General features: G+C 57.5%; 1 protein-coding gene across 2 annotated transcripts; it reads left to right on the top strand.

Moving 5' to 3' along the window:
* Positions 1–1,027: 1,027 nt before the first annotated feature.
* Positions 1,028–25,115, top strand: SDC1 (syndecan 1). Of its 2 annotated transcripts, XM_065927198.1 has the most exons (6): positions 1,028–1,130; positions 1,354–1,670; positions 21,306–21,387; positions 22,323–22,798; positions 23,386–23,530; positions 23,667–25,115. In XM_065927198.1, the coding sequence occupies exons 2-6, from the start codon at positions 1,605–1,607 to the stop codon at positions 23,834–23,836; spliced, it is 939 nt and encodes a 312-aa protein (XP_065783270.1). In that variant the 5' UTR covers positions 1,028–1,130; positions 1,354–1,604; the 3' UTR covers positions 23,837–25,115. The 2 variants fall into 2 exon arrangements, with proteins under 2 accessions (XP_065783270.1, XP_065783269.1); XM_065927197.1 differs by lacking the exon at positions 1,028–1,130 and having other exon boundaries at positions 1,315–1,670.
* The last annotated feature ends 337 nt before the right edge of the window (positions 25,116–25,452 follow it).

Below are 25,452 nucleotides of genomic sequence, written 5' to 3'. Positions count from 1 at the left end.
CCCAGTTTCCGCCAGGGCGGGCCGTGTCCTCTGCCTGGGGACGACGCCATCTTTGGTGTCCAGGTCCAAGGTCCTTTGGCGCCGTCTCTCCTGCCTACCAGACTGCTCTCAGGGCTGGGCCAGTGCTTCACCTTTTCTTTCAAGGCTGTTTGCACCACACCCACAGGCCTTCCCTAGTCTTTTTGCACCGAGGTTCCAGACTGGTGATGCAAACTCAGGTCCAGGGTTTCTTGGGGAATCACGAAGAGCAAGAAACTCAGTGATGCTTCTCAGATCTGCAGGTGGGAGGTCACCTCGGCACAGAGCCGTTTATTTCTACTTTTAGCCCAGAGCATGAAGAGAGGGCATTGTTTGTTTTAAAATCAGGTCTTTTTTTATTATTATTTTTAAATTTTATGTGTTTAATTGGGGGCTAATTACTCTACAATATTGTAGTGGTTTTTGCCATACATTGACATGAATCACCCATGGGTGTACATGTGTTCCCCATCCTGAACCCCCCTCCCACCTCCCTCCCCATCCCATCCCTCAGGGTCATCTCAGTGCACCAGCCCTGAGCACCCTGTCCCACGCATCGAACCTGGACTGGCGATCTATTTCACATATATTTTTTTTTAATAGAAAGACAATGAAAAGTCCTTTTAAAAAAATTTCCCCCATCGGCAGGCGGAGGTGACTGGTTGTTCTTAAATTAAAAAAAAATTTTTTTTAACTGCCCCTCCTCTTGTTTAAAATAAGGTTCCGAGTTTCCAGCACTGGCAGACTGGGTGAAGAAGGGCGTACAGTGCTTCCATCCACAGCCAGGGAAGGGTCCCTGGTTTCAGGCCCCATCACCCCGGGGACCTCCCCCCCTCCCCCGCCCCGCCCCGCCCACAGTTTCCGAAAGTGTTCCTGCCTGGGAGTCCTACGCACCTGGAGGGCGCTCAGCGTACGCTCCCAGAGGGCGCTGCAGACTGGAACCCAGAGTCGACGACCAACCACCGCCCCTCCCGCCACTCTCCCGGGCAGAGCCGCCAAACCCTGGGCGGGGGAGGCAAGGACTGCGCCCAGCCCCCACCACAGGGGAACCTGGGGGCCGCGCAGCTGAGAGGCGGGGGAGCCACGGCCCGCGAGGGACCAGGGCTCCGCAGGTAGGCGAGGTTACAGCCCCGCGTCACGGGCCGGGGGCGGGGCTGGGGTGCAGTGGTTGGGGCGTTCCTTGGGGGTGGGGGGGCCGGGCCTCGTGGCTCAGGGGGCGGGGCCCTGGGGGCGGGGTCCTAGGGGGTGGGGACGAGGGCTGGCCCCGAGACCTGGAGAGCTGGGGGTGGGGGGCTAGTTTTTGCAACGGCTAAGGGCCTGCGGGTTTATTATAAGGCGGAGCTCGGCGGGAGAGGTGCAGGCGGGAGCAGAGCTGATCCGAGAGGAATCCAGCCGTAAGGGGAGCGGAGAGCAGCCGGCGGATCCGTAGACCTCACCTAGGACGGCCGCGCGCTGGGCATCGCTCGAGGGAGCTGCGCGCAGCGCAACCAGCGGCGCCTACCCGGAGCCCCGCGCAGTCCGCGCAGCGCGGCGCAGCCCTGACCCGCGCAGCTCGCCGCTCTCCTCCAGCCGCCGGTCCGGGCAGCATGAGGCGCGCGGCGCTCTGGCTGTGGCTCTGCGCGCTGGCGCTGCGCCTACAGCCGGCCCTCCCGGTGAGTGCGGCCCGGGGCCGGGCTGCGAGGCGGCGGGAAGCCGGGGCTGGCGGACCCGCCGATGCCGGCTGTTGCACACGTAGAGGGGGAGGGGAAGCAGGGACTTCCCTTCTTCCCGCGCTAGCCCGGCGGGCCCCGGAGTCCCGAAATCAGGACTCCTTCTCCAATGTCTCTTGCCATGGGGGTGTGGGGGGCGGGGGCGCCGTGAGGGTTTCGCCTCTCCGGGCGAGAGCCTGGGGAGCCCTGCGGAGCGGAACCTGCGTGGGAGCTCCGCACTTATGTAGGAACGGCTCCACGGGCGAAGGCGCCTGGGGTCGCCGGCTCCCAACCCGTCGCCCAGGGCACCGCTGCGGCCGGGCCCCCCGCCGGTGACCCGAGGATGTGGTGATCGCGGCAGCTGCGCCCCACCCGCGGACCCTAATTCAAACCAGACCCGCCGAACCCCGGCTCCTGGCCCCTCGGCGGAGGCAAGTTTGGGCGCCGCGGAGTCGGTGCGGGAGCAGGCGCGGGAGCAGGCGGGCGTGTTCGCTCGGGAGCCCCAGCCAGGGTTGCGCGGCGAACGAGGGCGGGCGGGCGGAGGTGGGGTCCTCGGCTATCCGTTGGCCGCCGGAGAGAAGCCAGGCCGAGTTGGTAGCGGGAGATTCCGGGAAGTTGGACCCGGCATGCTAGAGACCTGCAAGAACCCAACTTCTGGGCTGCTGAAGTTGTGCTGCCCGCGGAGGGGCGCGAGCCGGCGCTGGGCACCTCCGGGGCGCGCGGGCGGCTTCCACTCTAGTGGACCCTGGAATGGCTCTTCCCCTCCCCCGGCCTGGCTTTGTGCTGGAGCCGCGCGGAGGGAAGGCGGGTCCCTTGGCCCGCCCAGCGGAGCTGGAGGAAAAGGGGGACAAATGTGGAGCCGGAGCTGGAGGGGAGGCCTTTGGGTAGGACTACAGCATCCACCTTTGGCGAGGGGTGGGTCCCCTCTCTGAGAGGGACCTAGCCGACAAAGAGCATCCTGAGGGTCCCCAGAAAGTGGCCTCCCGCCCCAGCCGCCGTCCACTGGCCCGCCTTCCCCAAAGGGGGCGCTTTGTTCTCGGCCCCTGTAACCCTTTCCTGGGAACCGCCCCGCAGCGCCGGCCCGAAAGTGGCCTGGGACCTGGGCTGCCGCCAGGTGTCAGCGCTGGCCGCGGGCTGCTCGCGTCCACCGCCCAGCCCCACACCCGTTGCTGGAGTCCTGGGGTCCTCCCCGCCGGCCGTGTGGCCATCCCCGGGGGGGATGGAGAGGGGAGGTGCGGGACGAGGGGCTCTCGCCTTTCCGGAAGTGGCGGTCTCTGGCCACCACATCTGGACGGCTCGACTTCCCTAGCTCTGGCAAAAGGAGGCACGTGGGAGGGGAAGGAGCGGCTCCCGGGGCGCGGGTACCCCGGTCCTCTCCTTATAAATTATTATCTGGACAAGTCTCTGGGCAACGCCAAAACTCTCCGTAAGCGTGTCCCTCCATAATAATGGTAGCTCCCAGCTCTTGAGAGCCTTGGGGTATTTTTCTCAGGGTCTGGTTCAGGTGAGGTGTTTTTTCAGGTGGATCTGTAAAGTGCCTTCTTGCTTTGCTTGGAAACACTTTGGAGTCGAGGAACTGGTCCCTAATGCCTCTTGGATCAGTGATGAGTTGGAGTGTGTGCTCGTGGGTTGCCCTCTCTCAGGGAGCCATGGGGACAGAGAAGATTTCTGAGCAGAGTGTCCAGAGCACTGCTGGCTCTTAGGCCCAAGAAGTTGGCATCTGGCTTCTTCTCCTTCACTCCTGAAGTGCGGTGGCTTCTTAGGGATTCAGACGGCACCTTGAACCCACAGCTAATACTCTAGAGAAGAGGGTGGAGGTATTTGGCTCACCTCCCTGGCCCACCTGGCTTTGCCTGGCTGCTCCACACTCTCTCCAGGCTCAAGACGGGGCCTCAGCACTACTTCACCCATTTCCAGCCAGAGTCAGGAGTGGTAGCAGCGGTTTCTTTGCTGGCCTAGGTGAAGCTGGCATTCATACTTCTGAGCGGGGATCCCAGAGTGTCCTTTAACACTGGGAGGCAGATGGGATTAGAGATCCTCTGAGGACCACTTTCCCAGAGTTTTCCTGTGTGCTGGGAAGGAGCAGACAGCTGTTTTTTGTTTTTTTCTCTTTTTCTCAGCTAGAAACTGAAACACTGTGGAAAGGCAGAGCAGAGCCAGAGGCAGTTAAGTTTGGAGGGGGGGAAAGCTGGATGGGAGGAGGGAGACTCATTAGAGCTGTGGTGGTGGGAGGGCTTCCTGGAGGGAGTGGTTGAGCTGAGCCTGAAAGCACTAATCTTTGGGGTCAGACTCTGGCTCAGAGTTTAGGGTTTGGGTTTTTTCCCCCCTATTTACAAAGTTTAGTCTGGTTTCTCTTTCCCAGCCGTGTTCTCTCCCTTTTATAGTGGCTGTCTGTAGTTGGTTCAGAGTGGGGGCAAAAGTAGAGCCCTCTTCTGCCGTCTTCCTGAAATAAATATGGCAGTGGGATTTGCCAGGATAGGAGAAGGTGTCTACCAGTTGCAGAGGTCTGGCCTCTCCCAGGGTTCACTTTGGTCCCAATGGGAAGCAGGTCAGAACCCCCTGGGGACCAGGGAGGTGGGGTGTGACCCTGGGCGCCTGACTTTGGACAAGGGAAGGCTGCTGGAGCAGGAGGTTGCTCAAAACCACTCCCAAGAGACGAGAACAGGTTTGTCTAAAAGGTTTCTGTGTGTGGTTTTGCCTGTTTGAGATCCCCGTGGTCTTTTGTTTCTGCCATGCAAGAAAAATTGCTTGTTCTGGAAAGTTATTTGCTGTTTCCCTCTCTTTCTCTCTTCCCTTTCTTGAAAGGCATAAAATCCCTTTTTGCTTTAATTATGGGGGCTAGTAGAGACATTTCCCTTCGGCCTGGTGGAGTGGGTGGGGGCGGGGGCAGGCGGGGGGTGGGGGGGCTGGCGCTGACTGCCTCTGCCTGGGCTCCAAGCCTCCTCGAGGTGATGTCACTCCTGGCTTCAGCTCCACAGGGAGGGTGGGGCTGGTCTGAGTCTCTACCTGTGGCTCATGGTGGGTTCCAGTAAAATCTCATTAACCCAGATTGGTGGGGAGAGGGATGAGAAGGGAGAGGAGCCTGGAAAAAATTAATGAAAAGCTTGAATTTTGGAGGCGTATTTATGGAGGAATCTTTTTTTTTATTGCAGCAGAATCTTGAATTCCAAAATCCCTTGAGAATGAGGTATCCTTGGTATCCAGGTTTTCTCAGTAAGCTGAGAAGCCGTATTACCCTAAAAAATATTCTTACTTTGGGCAGGACTTTCTGAAATACTTACTTCTCTTCCTTAATTAACGAAACAGTCCTAAGCATAGTTTGATCTCTGGATGCCAGGGGCCCCATAACTGTCACCATGTTAGGTTACGGCATTCACCTCCTGGGTTTATTGAGCTCTGAAGAGCCCTTTGCCCCTGGGCCTGGTGCCCTCATGTTGGTACACTTGGAATTCTGGTTTGCTCTTTATCCTCTCCCATCCCTGTCTGATAGCAGCCAAAAGTGACATTTGTGGACCTAAAGTGTAGCCGGCAGCTTTTCAGTTCAGTTCTAATTGGCACTTTTCTCCAGCGGTACTAAGGAACTTGCTGGATTTGTTAGAATTATTTCTAAGACAAGAGTTCTCAGTGCTGAGTGAGGGTCTCACCTGTAACACTCATGACATGTGATACATGGATTTTGTGCCTTCAGAGGCCCAGCTGGAACCTCTGTGTTGTCCCGATACTACCCAGAATAACCAAGAGGCTGTCAAGGGAGGTCCTTGCAGGACTCCGATGTCAGTGACCTCTGAAACAAGCACCTGACGATGACCCCATGTTCTCAGTTCTCCCATTTGTCTGAAGTTGTAAGTGACTTGCCGGTCACAGGTAGCCTGGACCCGGTGAGACTAGCTCACTCTAAATCCTGGTTGGCAAGGGCCCTCATTCTTAGCTTGGGTCCTGTCTCCCTTTTCTCGCCATGTTTTATTTGGGTGACAGTTTGTGCATACTGTTTGACAGGCCAGAAACAACTTTGGGTAAGGTAGAACTTTGGGACTGGTTTTCTGCTTTGCCACTAATTTACCATGTAATCTCAGATGAGTCACTTCACTGCTGAGTCTTGATGTCCCGTGCAAAGCTTATTCTGTCATTTGCGTATTCATTTCATAATGAAGGTGTGAAAGTGTTTGGTAATGAAAATGCCAGAGGAAAGTTGGCTGTTGAAAGAATTAAGGTCATCTTTTTATTTATTTATTTATTTTGGCCTGAGGGTATGTAGGATCTTAGTTCCCCAACCAGGGTAACCTGTGCTCATCGCAGAAGCGTAGAGTCCCAACCACTGACAACCAGAGAAGTCCCTAGGGTCATCTTCGAGTGTCTACTATTGAGTGCTCTATGCTTTGCCTGCATCCTAATTTCATATTTACCCCAAACCTTTATCACGTATGTCACTGTCCCCATTTTGTGGATGAGGCCTGCAGAGGTGAGCCCCTACAAGGGGCCAATGTGGAAGAACCAGGATCTGTATGTACACCTGTCCACATGTGTATGGCGTGAAGAAATGGAAGGACTGGCAAGTCGCCCCCGTGAACCCAGCATAGGAGGCTGGCTGAAACCTACCAGGCTTGCCCTTGTGCTTGTCCCCAGGGTAGCAGCCAGCCTGCGCTGACTTTCATCGTGGGCACTGGGGAGACGTTTGTGGGATTAGTAGATCCTTTATAAGCCTGGAAAGTGGGCACCGTGGCTCCTGTGGGGCGACCAGAACCCAGGACTCCTGGTTCCTGTGCTGGGCTCACCTCCCGGCCTTTTCAATGCTGCTGTGAAAACAGCCGCATGAAGAGTTGGTCATTAAATGATTTCTAGTCCCAGAACCCTGGGAATTTTACAGAACAAATGATTTCCTGCTTTCCTCCTTCTTTTCAACAACGAATTTTGGAGGCTTGGGTTGAAAGCCACTCCTTGAGGGCCTGCGTAAATGTGTCTGGAGAGAAGGAATGGGATTAACGGAGTCTGTGGAAAGAGGACTTTTGGCGCCAGGATCCTGTACCCTGGAACAGTTTCAGCGCGGTGTCATTTCCCTCTCAGTTGTTCCAGCAGAGGTTGGGCTTTCAATGGGAGGGTACGTTCTGGAACCTCTCTCTGAGCTGCCATGACTGCCCTGGCAGCGCCAAGGGGCGGCAAGCATGTGGGCATCCCCCTGCACAAGGAGCCATGACCCTGTGCTTGGGGTCACTTTAGCAACTATGCAAGTTCCGGCTCCAGGTAGACACGGGAGCCCCCTCCACCGCCCCCCAGAGGGGCTTTGTGAGAGCTTACCACCTCTTCCTGTCCTCAGGATGCTGACCTTAGGTGGGGTATCAGCACTGGAAAGTCCCCTCCATGCCCAGGTCCAAGACAGGGATACCTGGTCAGCTCCCCAGGACTTGGTACCCAGAGGGGGCACCCGGGGCAGGGCGGTCTAAGCTTTCTCTGAAAGCTTTCTCTTGTCTGTCATACCGTGCTAGTTTGGGGAGCCAAGATGGGTCTAGAGGGGTCGTGGGGTCAGGAGAGAGACGCCTTGAGGGTCTCTCTCCTGTGTCTATGGCTCTGTGGTTCTGCCTAATTATATGGAGAGGCTGCTCCTTCCTTGGCCTTCAGCCCTGGGAAAAACTCCTCTTCCCAGTGACTCACCTGAGGCTTGCAGCCCCACGAGAGATAGTTTGTGTGTGTGTGCGTGTATGTGTGTGTGCATGTGCATGCTCACGCAGGTGTGGAGTGGTGGGCCCACTGCATAGGTTGCAGCTATAGCTGGGCCTTGCCTGACCCGTCCTGACTTGATTTCCCCATTGAGCTTGCCTGTAGGTTAGGCTGCAGTCTGAGATTTGGGGAAACCTGCTCACCACCCGTCTGCAACTTCCTCCTTAAAACGCAGGAACCGTTTTCTCCCTCCCTTTCAACAGTCTTTTCCCTTTTAACTGCAGCTTTAGAAGTCCATGGAAGTTATTCCTACAGACAAGGGCGGCCAGGACACCAGGTCCCTCCTGGTCTCAGTTTAACCCTCTCCTGTGTGATCGGGCAGGTCACTGCCCCTCCGCACCTCAGTTCCCCCAGGCACTCAAAGTCCCTTCGCTTCCCTGCTTTCAGCTCTGACAACCATGTGGTTGCAGACAGACCTTGTCCTGGGAAGGGTGAAGGTGGTACTGGGGGCTACCTAGCAGGGGCTCAAGCCCACTTTATTCCTCCAGGGACTTGAGGGAGCACGAGCTGACTGAGGGGTCATCTGTGGGGCAGAAATCAGGGCAGGCTGCTTGAGGGAGGTGGACTTAGGGCTCAGTGTGGGAACTGGAGGTGGACGGAGGCCCCTGGGCAAGGACGGGCTGGGTGGTGTTCCCTGCACACACCCAGGCCCCTGGCCACCTCCACCTCCCCCACCCCCCACCCCGTCTGCTCATCGGCAGGAGCGGAAGCGGTGCTGGGCAGGTTGGGGCAGTGGGGAGGGCAGGCGTGCTTATCACTCCGCTCATCAGCTGAGTCACTCAGCCCATGAGTCCTCCCTGGAGACTCATCCAACCAGCCTTGTCTTCGAGCCCACTGTGCGTGAGGCTGGCTAGGGCTCGGGGGCCTGGCTTCCTTCCCTGACCCTCTGTCCTGCTGAGTGATCCTGCGCGGGCCTCTCTTGGCCTCAGTGAGCCCACGTGTGAAATGGGAGGGGACTGGGAGCGCGGGTGGGCAGAAGCTCAGCCACGCATCGGGGTGTTGGGGACATCGACATCTGGTGACTGTGTCTCGGGACTGGTGGGCGTCTGGGTGGGGCCTGCTCCTGCTGCCTCAGGAGAATTCTGCCTCGAGCAGGGGGGTTGTGAAGTCTCCCTGGCTTGACCAGACCTGAAGCCCAGAGCCTGGGTGCCTGCTGTGAGCACAGCCTTGAGCGATTGGAGAAGGGTCCACGCCTGGTCCAGGGGCACGTGTTGAGAGAGGGGTGCCATTACTGAGACCAGGCAGGAGGGTCGATCAGTCTGTGCAGACAGACCAGAGGGACAGTGACAGCCAGAGGCCATTTACCCTGAGAAAGGGTAAATGGAGCCTTTACCATCCTGGAGCCCCTCCAATCAGGAGCGCAGGCTGTGAGGCGGGACGCTTTCCGCATTAGGGCAGGGGCTCCCCAGTGAAGGCAGCAGGACTCGGGGAGGCTGCCAGTCCTGCTCTGGGATGACTCTTGGGTGCCATTCGTCTCCAGAGGTGTTCAGAGACTTGTCGCACCGCAGGACGCTGGAGTCACAGTCTTGCCCACGTGGCTACCTGGTGCGTCCCGGGGCCATGCTGGCCCTCGTGGGGTGCCGTCTGCCCCACCTTCTCACAGCAGGCTTAGGAGATGGGGTTCTGGGGCCTGGTCCAGGGTGGGTGGGACATGGGGAGGTGGGAGGGAACTTCTGAAGGGTCCAGGTGACTTGGCCACCCCAGCTCCTAGTGTGTGCTGGGCCCCAGGAGGCCTCAGGAGGACCTGAGGCCTCCCCCTGTGATTTCCACACCACGTTTGATGCCCTGGCCACGTCTGACCTGGTTGGGGACTTGACTGTGGCAGTCCCTCCCGTGGCAGGAGCACAGAGTTTGCATTGGCTGTAATTTCCAGCAGCTTCTCAGCACCCCTGCTGCCTATGGCACAAGCCGGGGCCTCGGAGTCCCGTCTCCGGGGAGTGTCTGGAGGGACAGTGGTCAGGTTAGGGCTCGCAGGGTGTACCGGGAGCCTCTGAGACTGTGGTGGAGGCTGGCGTCGCTCCAGCTTCTCCCAGAGAAAAGCGCTGGGGGCCACTGCTGTCTGTGGTGGGCGCCCTCCTCCAGGAGAGGGTGGGTAGGGCCTGGGGGACCTGACCTCCTGGCTGACTAGGGCCCGAGAATGGGCCCAGAGGGGCTGAGCAGAGACCCCCAGATTTTGCCCCTGCCTCCTCTCCCGCCCACCCACTCCCCAGGCCCTGGGGAGCAGGGTACAGGGGTCTGAGGGGTAAGGGTAGTTGCAGGCCTGGTTGTTGTGAATTTCTGGGAAAGCTCAGGCCAGGAAGCCAGCCCCTAGGTCTTCATGGTGAGCCTGAAGCAGTAGCTGAGGTCCCCCTGGGTTCTGGGAATTCTGTGAGAAGTGGGGAGCCCCCAACTTCACCCCTCTCCCTTGCACCCCCCCACCCCAGGAACAGGATCATCCTTCCAGAGCCTTGTCTAGGGGCTGGGTATCCGGTGGATGTTCAGTTCAGTGGCAGCAGCTGAGCCTGAATATCTGAGTCTGCCTACCTTTGAGGTAGGTCTGGGGCCCCATTTGGGGTCCTGAAGCCTTCGAGCTGGGCAGGCAAGGTGGGACCCAGAACTGGCTGGCTGGTTCGCCTCAGTTACTCTCTCCCAGGTGTCAGAGCAGAGGGAGGCGCTGTATGGAGGCCAGAAGAGCACAGGCCGCGGTGTGTGGCCAGCCCCGACCGTCACCAGGCTCACCGCCTCCTCCCCATAGCATCTTGTTCATGATTCTTCACCTGCTGCGAAGCCTCAGTTTCCTGCTGCGTAAAACCAGGATTTTTCAAGTCCTGCTTCGGAGGGCTTTAGGAAAGATCCTGTGAAATACCATGTATGGTGGGATGGGAGCGGCTTCCTCATCTGGCCTCTGAGGAGCAAGTCTGGGAGAGCTTTGGGACTGACACTGCTTAGGGAGTCCTCTGGAGAGAGCCCCCATGGCCCTGACCTGGGGGAGGGGTTCAGTCCGACCTGGCCCGGGTGTGGGATCCGCACTCGGCGTGAATGGCCGGCTGGTCTTACCCCAGTGCTGACGAAGCAGGGCCTGCAAACATGGCTTTTGCCCCTTCTCAGAAATAATGAGCCTTGATGGGCAGGCCAGACTTTGCTCACTTCTGCCTGAGCCTCTGCCAGGGGCTGGCTCCTGCCCCGGGAAGGTGTGGGCTGCGTTGGCAGGCAGTGGCAGGAGGTCTGGTAAACCTGGACCCCAGGGTACTAGGGTGGGGTTTCAGGCCAGCTGAGCGGGGCTCTGTGGCTGTGGGGGACTATAGCCTGTGGGCAGAACTGTGGACTCAGGAGTATCTTGGACTGGGAGCAGGGCTGGGCTGCGAGGTGGACGGGGAAGGCCCCACGCCAGGGTCCTCTTTCCTTCTGCACTTTCTCCTGTGCTGCTTCCAGTGGAAATGATGGCTGTTTTCTTCCTGAGGGCCAGAGAGCCCTCGATCTTGCCTGTGACGGGGTGGTTAACTGCATGTCTGCTGGAGCAAGACTGGGTGTGTCTGTCGCTCAGTTGTGTCCTGACTCTTTGTGACAGCAAAGAGTCCACCAGGCTCCTCTGTCCATGGGGATTTCCCAGGCGAGAATACTGGAGTGGGTTGCCATTTCCTTCTCCAGGGGAATCTTCCTGACCCAGGGATTGAACCTGGGTCTCCTGCCTTGCAGGCAGATTCTTTTACCATCTGAGCTACCAGGGAAGCTCTAAGCAAAACTGCCTGGCCCCAGACCCTCTTTCTGACCACTTCAGTGGCTGTATGCCTTGGGACAGATGATTTGACCCCTTTGCCTTAGTTTCCTCTTCTGTAAGATGGGTATGGATTAGAATCTAAGGTCATCCTGAGGTGTAAGTATATTCATTCAGGTAAGGTGCTTAGACTAGTACCTGGCACATAGTACTCAACACATATTAGCTGTGGTTACTGTCCCCCCCGCTGCCCAACTCCCCGCCTCTGCCCCAAGGACTAAGTCAGATCTATTTTTCAAGTGACCCCCAAAGCCCAGGTCAGATCCTTGGTTCTTCCTTCTGCCCCATAGCTGTTTTGAGCCCTGAGCAGGTGTTATGACTTCATCCCATTTCTGGGGTTTCTCCGAGCTCCTCAGACTGGGGCTAGAGTCCACTGTCCTCCTTTAAAACTTTTAATTTATTTAAAAAAAAATTTTTTTTTAAAGTTTTTGGCTGTGCTTCTCAGCATGTGGGGTCTTAATTCCCCCAACCACTGATCAAACCTGTGCCCTCTGCATCAGAAGCATGGAGTCTTAACTACTGGACCACGAGGGAAGTCCCACAGTCCTCCTTTTAACCAACTTAGCACTTACCTTGTGCAGAGGCTGCCAGGGCCTGGGAATTCAGCGCTGGGCATTTGAAGTTGTGCGCACCTTCCAGCCATCAAGAGCGTCTGGAGGAGGGCAGGCTGACGGTGAAGGGGCTCAGGCTGCTTTGCTGTCGGTTAGGGGAGGGTCCTACCAGTAATCTGGGGAAAGGGCCCAACCTATTGGCACCTGGCTTTCACTGAAAATTCTTCTTTCCATCATTCAGGCCAGAAAGTACTGGCTCCACTCTGCCGTAGAATACCCTTCAAGGACACTCTGACCTTCCTGTGTCTCTGGGCTTCGAGCAGCCTTAGTGCCTACTTGATCTGTCTCCTACTTGATCCCGGAGGCAGGTTCCCAGACTGGCCCATTCTCCTTCTGGACGTGGGAGGAGAAGCCATCTACACCTGTGACTTAAGCAGGAGCAAAGGGAATTTCATCGTCCTTTCTTGTCTGTGGGGCTGGCTGGCAATAGCGTTCTGACACAGGTTAAAAAATGTGCTCTTGGCATCTTTCAGCCTCCTTTTTGCAATCCCTTCACATCTTCCAAAGCGCCTGTCCATCCCCAGTGCCTTGGTGCCATACTGCCCTTCCCCCTAGAGCTGATTTCTGCTCTCCTGTGAGGGACTAGCACCCTTCAGCCCTCCTAGAGGCATTTGCATCTTAAATGGGATGGTCTGCAACTGCACAGTGGGGAGATCTGGGGATAAAGTGCTCCCCACCTCGTCCCCCCACCCCACCCCATCCTCACAGCTGGAGTCCTGTCTGACTGCAGGTGTGTCAAAAGCTGCAAGTTTCTGCCTCCTTGAAACCTGAGGACACTTTATTTAGCCGGAGCAGGGGGAGGATGGCTCTCGAAGTCCATATGCCAGAGGCGTCAGGTCCCCAGGCCAGGCTGAATTTGGAGATGAATCAGCCAGAGAGCAGTTCGAGGAGCCTTCATGGGGGTGGGGGGTGGGGGGGCAGGCACGACTTGGGGATCCTGCCACGAGCTTTCTGCCGTTAACTGTCTCATTGAGACAGCCTGGGCCAAGGAGTGAAGAGGCTGTGGGAGTCTGGACTGCTGTCTCTCTCCCTGTGGGTTGACAGTTGCCATCCCCAGAGTCACTTTGGTTTGGGACATCTCCAGCCTCCTGTCTAGGCCATCACCCTCTGGGGCAGTGGAGAGGGGTGACCCCGAATCGCTGTGATCAAGTGCCCCTCGCTGCTGAGTCCCTCTTGGGGGTTGGCTGCCCCTCCAGGGTGGGCCTTGACTCCCTAGCCACAGACCTGGGTCTCGGAGCCCTCTTGCTGCCTTCGGCCAAGCCCCTACTCTGCAGAGAGGCTGCCTGAGGCAAGGTGTCTCTTCAAGGTCACCCAGTGAGTTGGGAAAAGAGCCCAGCTTCTCCAGCTTCAGGTCTGGTCCCTTTCCCCTGCCCACCCCCTTGTCTGGATCCCGGAGCAGCAGCAGACATGGATGTGGACTGGGCCAGGCTGGCCTTGCTCAACGCCCGAGTGGAATCCTACCCTGCCTGGCCCAGGTTCTGGCAGGTGGAGGAAAGCCGAGGAACTGGTCTCCCAGCTCCACGGCCCCACACCCAGCCGTCAGCGGGGCCTGTTCTAAGACGAGTCTCGGCATGCAGCAGCAAGGCAGGCGCCAGCCCTCTGGAAGGGTGGCTACGGGGGTTGCTGGTGGCAGCTCTGACCTGACTTGGGCATCGGGGCTGGCTCTGGCTGCCAGGAAACCCACCTCCCTCAACACAGCCCTGACCCCAGGTACTCCAAGGGAGGAGGGCTCTCTGACCTGACCTTGGGTCCCCCTTCTGAAAGCCCTGACTCGCAGTGCCCTGCAGGACGTGCCATTGCAGAGGGGGTCTTTAAGCCAAGTGCAAGTGGCACCTGCACCCCGGCCCTGCCCTGGAATCCCCCAGAGGATTGAGGTCTGTCTCCTAGTGGCAGGGTGGAAATGGCTGAGGTGCGGTTGTCGGGGGCAGGGGGTGGTGGTGAGGGGTACCTGCCTAGGAGGTCCCCCTGTAAAGCACTCCTCCTCGGGGCCCTGTTGGTGCCCTGACAGAAGCACGATCTCAAGGCGAGAGCAGCAGAAGCCCCCTCTTCCCTGCCTGTCTGTTCCGGGGGCCCCTCCTGTCTTGGGCCATACCCATCACCCCTCGGCAGGTCCCAGCTTGACTTGGTTCCTGGTGAGTTGATAAATCGCCGTGCCTGTCAGGCTGGAAATGCTGATGCTGTCCCGAGGCACTGATGGGGCCCCTCCCTCCTGGAGGTGGAGAGGGTTGGGGGAAGGTTTCAGGGTCTTGAGGCCAAAGCCGGGAGATCTGAATCCCTTCAATGCCTAAGCACACATCCCCTGCAGCACAGCTCCCAAGTGAGGGAAGAAGCCTTCAGAGAGGAAGTGATTTATCTACCACCGTGACATCCCAGGCAGGGGGAGCCCTAGACTGCAGGCCTACCCCTCTAGCCCACCCCCACATGGCTGGCTGTGGCCAAGTTATCACCCCCTGCCCCCACTCTGGCCTCACTCATGATGAATTGGGTCTGCAGATCCCAGCCTAACCTGTCAGAACCCTAAGAAGGTTTAGGGTTCTTCAAGCTCTGAACCCCTTCTGTTATCCAGATGGGAATGAGGTCCAGAGAGACGGCAGAGGCCCAGGTCACCCAGCAAAGGAATCTTAGCCTGGGGTGGCTCCCTGATCAGGGCTGTTTCCCTTCTGACATCCTTCGCTGTGGTCGTTTCTCTGAGAGCCTTGATTCAGGATGCTCTGGGTTTGGCCTGCGTGGTCTGTGCATAGGCTGTGTGAGCCAGGGCTAACAGAAGGGGTGCAAATGATCCCTCTGATGAGGGAAAGCAGAGTCACAAACCGCACTGCGCAGGGCTCCATCCAGGGCGTTTGGTGGGCGGCAGGAGGGCACTGGGGGTGTGTAACATTCACCTTCCCTGCCACCGCGGGGTGTGCAGATACCCTGGGAAGACAGCACCGTGGCTCTGCAGCCCTGGTCCCCTCTCCGCTCCTTGACCTCTTTGGTGGGGTCCCCGGAGAGGGCAGGAATGGCTTTGCACTCACTCCCTGCTGGTTTCAGCCTGCATCTGGCCAGCTGACCAGATGAGAGCTGCCTGGAGAGCCAAGGGGGCCCTTTCAGCCCAGGCAGGCAAGACAGAGCCCCAGCCCAGCTTCAGGACAGAAGAGTCTGGCTTGTCTTTGTTTCCTGCTTCTTGCACTCCTGGGATTGGAGGGGTCCCCTCAACTCTGCGGTGAAGCTTCTGCAGCCCAAGCAGGCGCCATGGTGTACTGACTACAGAGAATGGGTGTATCAGAGGTGTAGGGAGAATGTTCTAGAGCTTTCTCAGATCACTTTGCCTCTAGGGCATGTTTTGGGGGTTACTTGGTACCTCTTCTTTGAACCCGGGCCCTGAGTGGGGAGTCTTATCTCCTCCAGCCCACTCCCAGTGAGACCTTTTCCTATCCAGATTATTGCTCTCCACGTGCAGTCTGCAGACTGCTTACAGCAGCTGAAGCTTGCAACATGCAGAGTCCTAGGCCTTTGCCCCCAACCCACTGAATCTGCCTTAGGGATGGAGCTCAGAAGACTTCCTCTCCAGCAGTCTCCTGGTAGTTCTTAGGAACCATAAAGAGAGCGCTCAGCCTGAATGCAGATGATGGTGTGAATGTCCCCTCTGGCCACTTTGGCATCCTGCTACACAGGTCAGGGGTGACAGCTGGGATTCTGTAGCTTAGACACTTCGGCCCCCGAGAATTGTGTCGGGTTGGAAAAATCAGCTTTTTCCCCCCCTCCTTAGATCCATAGGTCTGACCAAGAAACTGGTAAAAAAGATTTAAAAAAAAAACCATGAATCTCATTTAAGCCCCTCGAGAATGCCTGTTATTGTGTGGGATTTTGATGGGATGGGACAAGGATGTTTATCCCGGCGTGATTGTAGGGCCGCCTCATGAGAAAAGTACATTTTCTCATGAAATGTTCGTTCATTCTCATGAAATGTAAGAAAACTATGTTTCTTACCCTCTCTTCTCCCCTCAACCTGGGCTTTTGGAACCAGTTGGGCCCCCCACCCCCTGTCTTCAGCCCCGGCGCTGACACCGAGGCTGGCTGCTTGGGGAAGTCCGTGACCTGGGCCCTGTGACAAGGGGCAGTACTTGGTCCTTGTGGACTTAGGAGCTGGGCTTCCACCACAGCAGCCAAAGCTCTGTCACCACACAGAGCATTCCAACCAACAGACACCTAGACCCCGCTTTCCCACTTGGCTGCACAGTCTGCCATACCAGTGAGGCTGCAGTGTTGCTGAAGTTGTGACTCAGAGCTGAGTGCTGACCTCTCTGAGGTCTGGCTGGGGGCTTCACCATCCTCCCCTAGCGCCTCCAGGACGATGACCCTCTGTGCCCCAGTCTAAGTGACTCCCCTTTCCAGAAGCCTCCTGGAGTGGGGGCTGTACCCTGAGAGCTCAGCAGGGTCAAGATCATACCGTTTCTTACCTCTCTTCTCCCGCAAACCCCTGGATTGTGGTCCCCTGAGTTTTGAAGTTGAAGACCCTCTTTACTGTCAGAATCTGTGACCTTGCATGATATTGTACTTTTCTTATGTGACCTCAGCTTTTACAGGATTTGTGTTTATCCATCACTCACATCAAGTAGTGGGTGACATGTTAGTGATTGAGGGTGTGGGTTGGAAACCATAATCTTTGGAACTGGTGGCTATGGGTTGGTGGGGTGGCAAGGGTCAGGGGCCAGAATGGGCAACCTCTCTGGTCAGCCTGGAAGTAGAAGCCCCTCACCTGAACATCTGAGATGCCCACTTGGTATCCCGATGTATGATTGTCCCAAGGAACTTTCATGCACATGTCCAGGGTGTCTTGGAGGAATGCTATCACACAGCCCCAAGCCCTCCTATGGCCAGTTGCTGGTGAGAGATGGCAGGAATGGGCTTGAGGGAAGCAGTGCCTGCTATAGTGGAAGCATGGAGTCCCAACCACTGGACCAGAAGAGAATTCTCCTTGAGGCTGCCTTCTCGAAACTTATCTGCCAGCCCTCTGCCCAAGGACTCCTGACATGCACTTGGGAATGGCAGGCAGCCTGGTGATGAAGACCCTCAACCCCTGATGAGCCTGACCCTTGCTTGGCCATGCTGTCCATCCCCTCTCCACCTCTGAAGCTGTACCAGCACCAGTGTCTCTGCTGCTGGGCAGGGGTTCGGAACCCTTACTCAGTGAGGAATACGTGCGCATCCCGGGACTCCTGGGGCCTGCAGAACATTGTAGAGACTTGGGCAAGTGAAGTGAAAGTTGCTCAGTCATGTCCAACTCTTGGCGACCCCATGGACTGTAGCTGGCCAGGCCCCTCTGTCCATGGAATGCTCCAGGCAAGAATACTGGAGTGGGTTGCCATTCCCTTCTCCGAGGGATCTTTCCAATCCAGGGATTGAACCCAGAGGTCTCCTGCATTGCATGCAGATTCTTTACCATCTGAGCCACCAGGGACGAGGCTTAGGCAAATTTCCCTTAGAACAGCTGAGCTATTAGGGAATGTGGTCCTTTGGGGCTGGGGAGAGGGAGAGAGATGGCAGACGGGGATGTGAGCACTGCCTGTGAGTGTGCAGACACTTCACTGCCCGGTGGCCGTGGGCAAGACCTCACCTTATCTTCCTTGGTGGCTCAGAGGTTAAAGAGTCTGCCTGCAATGCAGGAGACCCGGGTTCAATCCCTGAGTCAGGAAGATCCCCTGGAGAAGGAAATGGCAACCCACTCCAGTATTCTTGCCTGGAGAATCCCATGGAGGGAGGAGCCTGGTAGGCTACAGTCCATGGGGTCACAAAGAGTCGACAAGCCTCTCAGGAGAGGCTAAATCTCAGCCCTGCCTGCCTCAAATCAAAGGCTAACAGGAGGAAAGGAATGGAAAATACTTCCAGTATCAAGAGACCAGGTTCTCCTTTCACACTCTCTGTCCTGCTCTCCCAGACCCCTAACCCCAAGTCCTCTCTCGGGTGGGGGGGGGGTCCTCCTCTCACAGCCTCAGTGTGGCCTAGACGAAGTGGGCTGTCTGTTCCTCTCAGGCTTCCTGTGCCCTAGCCTCTGTGTATCTATCTGCCCCAGATGCCCAGGCACACCTGGCTTTGTGCTTTCAGGCCCTGGGCTTCCTGTGTCTGTGCTGGGGGTGGGAAGGACCAGATTCAGCAGACTAAGTTTGCCTTTGAGCAAACTTTGACCGTCTAGACCTACTCATAGGGCTTTTGATTTCTTGTATGAAAAACTGGTTTTCTGGGCCTTACAGAGGCTAAAGGCTTTCTTAGAGGTCCAGCTGGCTCCCGTTTGTCTTCCCAAACTGCTTGAGGTGGGTTCCAAACTGGGCCGACCTGCCCCTGGTATCCCTGCGTTTTGGCCAAGTGGTCTCAGGGCAGCGTCAAGAGGCCGTGCCCAGGAGAGCCCTATTTGGGCCCTGGAGGCAGCTGACCACAGGCCCTTAGCATGGCCGGCCGCTGAGTGAAACCGGAAGTCTCCCAGCCTCCAGCGTCAGCGGGGCACCTGGTGAGGCAAGTTCAACCTCAGCAGTTTCTGCTAATTTCCTCCCCTGGGAGCTGCGGCTGTCGCGGGGGAGGCTCACGCTGGAGATCTGGGAGGTCACTGCGGCCCATCCCCTCAGTGGATACCCAGCCCAAAAAGGGGAGAGGCTGCCCTGAGGCCTGGGAGCCGGTTTCAGGGGGAGAAAGTGTTTGCTTAAGAGCTTGTTGTGTAAACAAGATCGCAGCGGGATAAGCCCAGCCAAGATGAGGGAACAAATTGTTTTTAGGGACTGGGCCAATCCAAAGTCTTATCTCGTCCTGAGAGGAAACCCTTCTCTTGGGAAACTGCTAACCTGTCGGGGCCTCCGTGTAGGTGAGAGGCTGGGCCTCCTTGGCGTTGCCTGTGTCTCAGGCGGCGCCTCCAGGATAGAAGGGGTCTCAGCGCACTGTGTTCTCTGCAGGCTTCAGAGGCCCCGTCCGTGAACCAGGGCCTGGCCCCAGGGACGCTACCTTCTGCTTCACGGCGTGTGGTCCAGGCTGGTGCGGCTGCAGCCCTGGCCCCCAGCTCCAGCTCCAGCTTTCTCTCCAAGGGCGGGAAATGGAGCGTCACCACCTAGGGTCTCCTCCAGACCTTCGAGGGTGTTGGGTGAAGTGAAGGCAGGGGGTCTCAGTGAGTGAGTGTGGGTGGGTGGGGTCCCCTGAATTGTTGTCCCCCTCTAGCTGTCCTGTCGGGCGCATCTGCTGGGGGCCTGGGGCAGCAGTCTGTCAGGGTGGGGGTACCCACTCTGCGCCTGCCTGAGGGGCAGGGTTCTTTGTTACTGAAGCGGGATAGCCTTCCAGGAGCCTGGGGCAGCCTTAAAGCTCCGTGGAGGCAGGGCAGGTGTTTGAAGCACCCCAGGGGACAACACAGACAGGATGTGGCCCAGGGTGCAGGTGGAATCTATCTATGCATTGCGAATGGGCCATGGCAGCTCAGACAAAGTGACCAAAATCTTTTTCTTGGGGGGCTGTGGAGATGGGAGGAAGTACAGTGTGGGTTTTGTACTTTCAAAGGAAGCTCAGTGGTATTTCTAGTCTCATAGTTTCTACACGTGTCTGAAGCTTCCCTCAGACCTGGGCCCTTGGATGGAGCCTCCACCTGGTCTAGCTCTGCCTCAGGAGGTCAAAAATCTTATCTGTCACTTCCTGCTCTGCCCCACTCAAGAGGGGGCCCCGTGGCCCGTGGCCAGGACCTGGCGAGGCCTCTTGGGCTGAGGAGGCCAGTTCCCTGGAGCCCAGCCTTGGGTGGAGTCTGCCCTCTGACAAGTCTGCACAGAGCTGCCTATGTACTGGCTCCCTTCTGCCCCCTCTTCTCTTAAAACCCTACCCACCTCAAGCCCTCCTCTTCCTGGACAGGCCCCAGAATCCTCTTTCCCATGCCGAGTGGCTCTTGCTCCCCAAGTTAGAGCGGGGAGCAAGTTAGAGACACTGTCGGTGAGATGCTTGGGTGGTGGGTTCACCACTGTGAACCAGGCTCTGATAGGTTCTTTTTTTTTGCATAACCTTATTGAACTTTTGCAACAATCCTGGCATGTAGATAGGCTTCTCCAGGGGCTCAGTGGTTAAGAATCCACATGCAATGCAGGAACTGCAGGAGATGTGTGTTTGATTCCTGGGTTGAGGAGATCCCCTGGAGAAGGGAATGGCAACCCACTCCAGTATTCTTGCCTGGAGAATCCCATTCACAGAAGAACCTGGTGGGCTACAGTCCATAAGATCACAAAGAGTTGGACACAAGTGAAGCGACTTAACATGCACGTGTGGGTTTTGATATTACTACTGTTCTCATTTTACAAATGGGAAGACTGAGGCTGTAAGAGGTTTACTATGTCCTCAGGGCCATTCAGCTAGTAAGGGGCAGAGGTCAGGGGGCTTGCAAAAGCCCGTGTGCTCTGAACTACGCATTTTTTCTTTGTTCTGGCCGCTCATATATTGGGACTGCCGCGCACGGGGTCATTTGGGTCAAAGTCTTGTTGCTACACAGGATACTTAAGGCTACTCTTCCTGTCACCCGGCTTCTGGGTCCTCCCTTCCTCACCTGTTCTCCTGGAGCCAGTGTTAGGGGTGGGTGTGGTCGCCCCAGGACTGGGTTTCTGCCCTGGCCAGTTCAATGTCCTCACCTGCCCCTACTCCCTTGGTCTTGCTGGAGCGGCCCCTTGCCTCAGGGCCTGGGTCTGAGTGTTCACTTTGGCGCCTGCAGCCTGTTGGGCTCCGCCCCAGGCAGGCAGCTTCCCTGGGGCGGCTGTTTGCACACAGGGCCCACCCCAAGCCCACGGCCCATTTGCCTCCTTAGCCCAGGGCCCCTTCTAGACCAGCCTCATCTGTCCCCAGCTTGATGGATGCTCTGTCCTTCCTTCCCCAAGAGGGAGGGACCCAGTTTCTCCTGTGAATGAGAAAATGGGCTGAGTGTGTGACCAAGCATCGTGGCCAGGCCTGGGGGCTGTCCTGCATGGGCAGGCCTGCCTTAGCACAGACAACTCATTCCACGCCCATCCTTGCTGCCCCCACCCCCTGCCCCCGTGGGGCCCTCGGGGTCTGCACCTTGGTGCTCAGCATGCCTGGGGACCGCCTCCCTGGAGCCAGGTGGTTGTGATGTTTCCAGGGGGCCCTTGAAAGCCTCACTCTTGAACCCTGAAGCTCCCTCCCAGTGGCCCCCAGGACCTGATTCTCGGGGTAGGGTGGGCTGTGGTCCCTTGGAGGCCACCACCTGGGTTTCCAGGAATGGTGTTTTCTGCCTGCTCCTGTGAGTTCTGGGGCTCCCTCGGTAGAGCAGGCTTCTTGGGGCAAGGGCCTCACCCCCAGTTTGTGGGTTTCTGCACCCCCAGGACCTAGCCCAGGGCTGTGTCAGCATCGCATTAGGGGGTGTGCGGGGGAACCAGAGGACTGCCCAGAGCCGAGGGCTTCCTTCTGTGCTGTGTGTGAGGTGTGTGTTTGGGTGTGGCACTCAGCTGCCTAGGATGGGGACCCCGAAATAGCAGGTCCCAGGGAAGACTCCACTCTTATCCTTCCCTGATCTTTTTCCAGCACAGCGTGGCCGTAAACGTGCCCCCCGAAGATCAGGATGGCTCTGGGGATGACAGTGACAACTTCTCTGGCTCAGGCGCAGGTGAGTAGATGTGGGGGCCCCCTCCAGGATGTCAGCAGGCCGTGGGCTGAGGGTGGTGGTCAGGCTGGGCCTGGAGGGTTATGCCAGGAATGAGAACTGGGTCCATGCTGCAAGGAGAAAACACGTGTGGGTAGGGGAGGGCAGGGTGTAGATGCCCAGGGCGGCTGCCTGCCACAGACAGACTTGGGCTCGTGTTCTCCTTTTTAACTCCCTGGGAAACCTTTGAAAGGTTTTTTTTTTTTTTTTAAACTTCTCCCAAGCCTCTATTTTCTCATTTGTACAATGGGAATAACATTTGAACTTTACAAGGTTGTTGGGAGCCGTGAGACTACGCAGATCCTGGTGGGGGTACAGATCGTCCACAAATCTTCCTTTATCTTCCGTCTTTCCCCATTTCCCTGAGGGAGTGAAATCCTTGAACTGGAGGTGGTCAGGGAGGCCTCCCAGAGGAGGTGCTCTTGAACTAGACTTCAAAAGCAGGGGCTACAGTCATCCTTGGGGAAAGTGGCCTAGGCAAGGGGGCCCGGGAGCTGGGAGGTAAGACACAGGCCTCTGTTCTTGGGAACCTGGGCCTGAGAGTAAGTGGAGCAGGGAGGGGCCAAGAGGTGTGTGTGCTGGGGATAAGGTGTTCAGGGCCCCGAGGATGTCTCTCCACCCCTCTGCCCAGGGAGCAGGCTTCAGCAGTGGCAGGAAAACTCCCCTTCCAGATGCAGCAGAAAAGGGCAGCTTTCCTAGCCCTAGCTAGTCCATAGGCTCGCACAGAGTCCGAAATGACTGAAGCGACTTAGCATGCACACACAGCTCTGCCCCATGGCTTCTCATGGGAAGAAAACATTGCTGCGCTGGCCTGGGGGTCAGAGCCGGGGTCTGAGCTTGGCTGGTCTTGATGTTCAGGGGCCTCCCTGACCCCACAAGCTCTGCTTCTGGCCCTGCAGGTGCTCTGCCAGATATCACCTCGTCACAGACACCCTCCACCTGGAAGGACCTGGGGCCCGTGACGACCACAGCCACGGCTCCAGAGCCCACCAGCCCAGACGCCATCGCGGCCTCCACCAGCGTCCTGCCAACCAGAGAGCAGCCTGAGGGGGCCGGGCCGGTGCTCCTGGCAGAGGTGGAGCCTGGCCTCACCGCCCAGGAGAAGGAAGCCACCCACCCCCCCAGCAAGACCACGCTGCACCCGACCACTCACGTGGTGTCCACAGCCAGAGCCATCACAGCCCCAGGACCCGCCACCTCCCATCCCCACAGGGACGTGCAGCCCGACCACCACGAGACCTCGGCTCCCACAGGCCGGGGCCATCTGGAGCCGCACACGCCCCACGTGGAGGATGGAGGTCCTCCTGCCACTGAGAAGGCAGTCGAGGAGGACCTCTCCACCCAGGTCCCAGTGGTAGAGGGCTCTGGGGAGCAGGTGGGTGTCGGGCCCGCTGTCATCCTCTGCGTTTCCTGGGGCCTTGGGTGACCCTCGTGGGGCGCAGTGCCCTGGGTGCAGGGTGCTGGCCCGGTCCCCTGGCACACCTGACCCCCTGTAGTCTATGAGCATGTTGTAATCCCCACCATGAAGACAAGGTCCCATCCTCCGCCTGCCCACAGGGCTGAGCCTGCTTTGGGACAGACAGACTAAGTAGATCAGAGCCTGAGGGCCCTTCAAGGCCCTTCAAGAGGGCTTCCCCAGCATACGTCCCTGGGGCAAGAGGGAAAGCTCTCCCAGCTCTCTTTTCATCTTAGAGCGTCATGGCAGTCTTACACATTACGTTGAAATGAGCCTATTTTATTTTCATATAAAACGTGCTTTGCATCACTGGACGTGGTGCCTTGGCCACCGTCCGGCAGGGTCCAGTGTGATGTGGCCAGAGGGACCTGACCTCGGGGTCCAGGGAGGTCTGGGTTTGGGCGTGTCTAGAGCTGGTGGCAGGGGTGACCAGGGAAGCTGGAAATGGACCTGGGTGCAGCTTCAGCTGTGGCCACCCACCTGGTCCTTTCCCCGCCCTCCCCTAGGACTTCACCTTTGACGTGTCTGGGGAGAACGCAGCTGGGGCCGCGGTGGAACCTGGCTCACGGAACGGGGTCCCGGGGGATCCTGAGGCCACGGGGGCTACGGGGGCCTCGCAGGGCCTCCTGGACCGGAAGGAAGTGCTGGGAGGTGAGTTTTCTCTCCAGTGGGTGGGGCGGTGGAGGTGGGCTGGGGCGGGGCTGTCTTTATCACTGGCAGGGCCACCACTCAGCCCCCAGGAGCAGCCGAGCTGAGCCGGCCTCTGTCCTCCTCCCCGCCTGTCCAGGGGTCATTGCTGGAGGCCTCGTGGGGCTCATCTTTGCCGTGTGCCTGGTGGGTTTCATGCTGTACCGGATGAAGAAAAAGGACGAGGGCAGCTACTCCTTGGAGGAGCCAAAACAAGCCAACGGCGGGGCCTACCAGAAGCCCACTAAGCAGGAGGAGTTCTACGCCTGATGGGGGGGGCAACTCTCCCCTCCCCCTGCCACTCACTAGACCCCCCCCCCCACTCGCCTCTTCTGTGAAGAACTGCAGACCTGCATCCCTGCCACCATGCCACCTCCCCGGAGCGCCTAGCTCTGCTGGCGTCTCCCCTTGCCCGTGGCGTCCTGGGCCCGCCGGGGAAGGGACCTCGCCTCTGCTTCTCTGACTTCTGCCTGAAGACTTGGGCACAAGGGCTTTCTTGCAAACGACTGACCTTTCCACTGCAGACGGCACCTGACGTCCTGCCACGCTGACTCAGTTTCTCCAGGCTGGAGCAGGCCCAGCTCCGGAGAGAAGGGGACCCTGCTGCTTTGGATGAAGATGCTGTGGCTGAGGGTGGACACGTCTGTAGCACTTACTGGTAGACACCAGCAGGCCTGGGGGCGTGTCCCGCCGAGTAGCAGGGCCAGGAGGTCAGGGCTCCGTCAGAATTCACTTTGTTTCGTGGGGAGGTCTAACTTAGATGTCAACTTGTTTTTGCACATGTTTTTCCTCTAGTTTCTTTGTTCATAGCCCGGTAGGCTTTGTTACTTCTGAGGTAAGTTAAGTAAGTCGATTTGGTTATTCCCCATCTTTCTTCCCTAATCTACAGTCAGGAGACAGCATCAGGGTTATTAAGAAGACTTTTTCTTTTTTTTTTTTTTTTTTTTTTTGACTAGGAGAACCAAATCCAGAAGTCAATGTCTAGGTTTAGTCTGTATATTGTTTGAGTTTGTCGCTCACGTGTGCAACAGGGTATGGAATGTCTGTTGGGTGGCCTCACTGGTGGGCTGGCCCCTCCCGGCTCCCATGGGTGGTCACCTCTTGGAGCAGTCCTGCCTGTGTCCATGAACTTGGGGCCAGGGCCATGGCCTGGGCGACTACGATACTGGGGAGGCCCCTGTAAAGTTGAATCCTGGTGTCTCAGGCTGGGGAGGATCAAGGAGAAACGACTCTAGGGTGGGACAGATGGCGCTGGGCCCAGAGAATCCCCCGTAGACCAAGCCCTCCCTTTGATGCCATCTCTCGGGGACACTTTCTCCTGTAAAGTGACAAGAGACGTCTTGGGTACACCTGGCACTGAGCTGCCCCACGGACGGACCAGGCTCACTTTTGATTAGCTCCTGTGGCCCGACTGTGGGCCGGAATCAGGAATATTCCAAAGAGTGATAGTCTTTTGCTTTTGGCAAAACTCTTCTTAATCCAATGGGTTTTTCCCTGTACAGTAGATTTTCCAAATGTAATAAACTTTAATATAAAGTAGTCACGTGAACTCTACTGCCTTCGCTTCTTTCTGTGCTGGTCGTGTGTCTGACCAGCCTGTTCTCTAAATGCCAACGATACTGGGAAACTTGGCTAAAAGCTCTGCTTCGTCTTTCCCATAGGGACGGATTCGGGGGCCAGAGCACCTCTGGTTTGTTTGGGTTTTTTGTGGTGTTGTTGTTGTTTCTGAACTTCTTCTGGACCTAGGCAGGTTCTTCTGCCAAGGTCGTACAAGGCCTGATGTAAATTTCTGTGTTGCCAAGTTCGAAAGAACATCTCCTAAATGGTGACGAAGCTGTGTCGGCCCCAGTCCAGCTTGATCGGAGGCCATGAGCCCCACGGAGGCC

This window comes from Muntiacus reevesi, chromosome 3 (assembly GCF_963930625.1).
Source record: "Muntiacus reevesi chromosome 3, mMunRee1.1, whole genome shotgun sequence".
Lineage (NCBI taxonomy): Eukaryota > Metazoa > Chordata > Mammalia > Artiodactyla > Cervidae > Muntiacus > Muntiacus reevesi.
The sequence above is the reverse complement of the archived record's forward strand: the minus strand, read 5'-3'. Positions and strand labels throughout refer to the sequence as shown.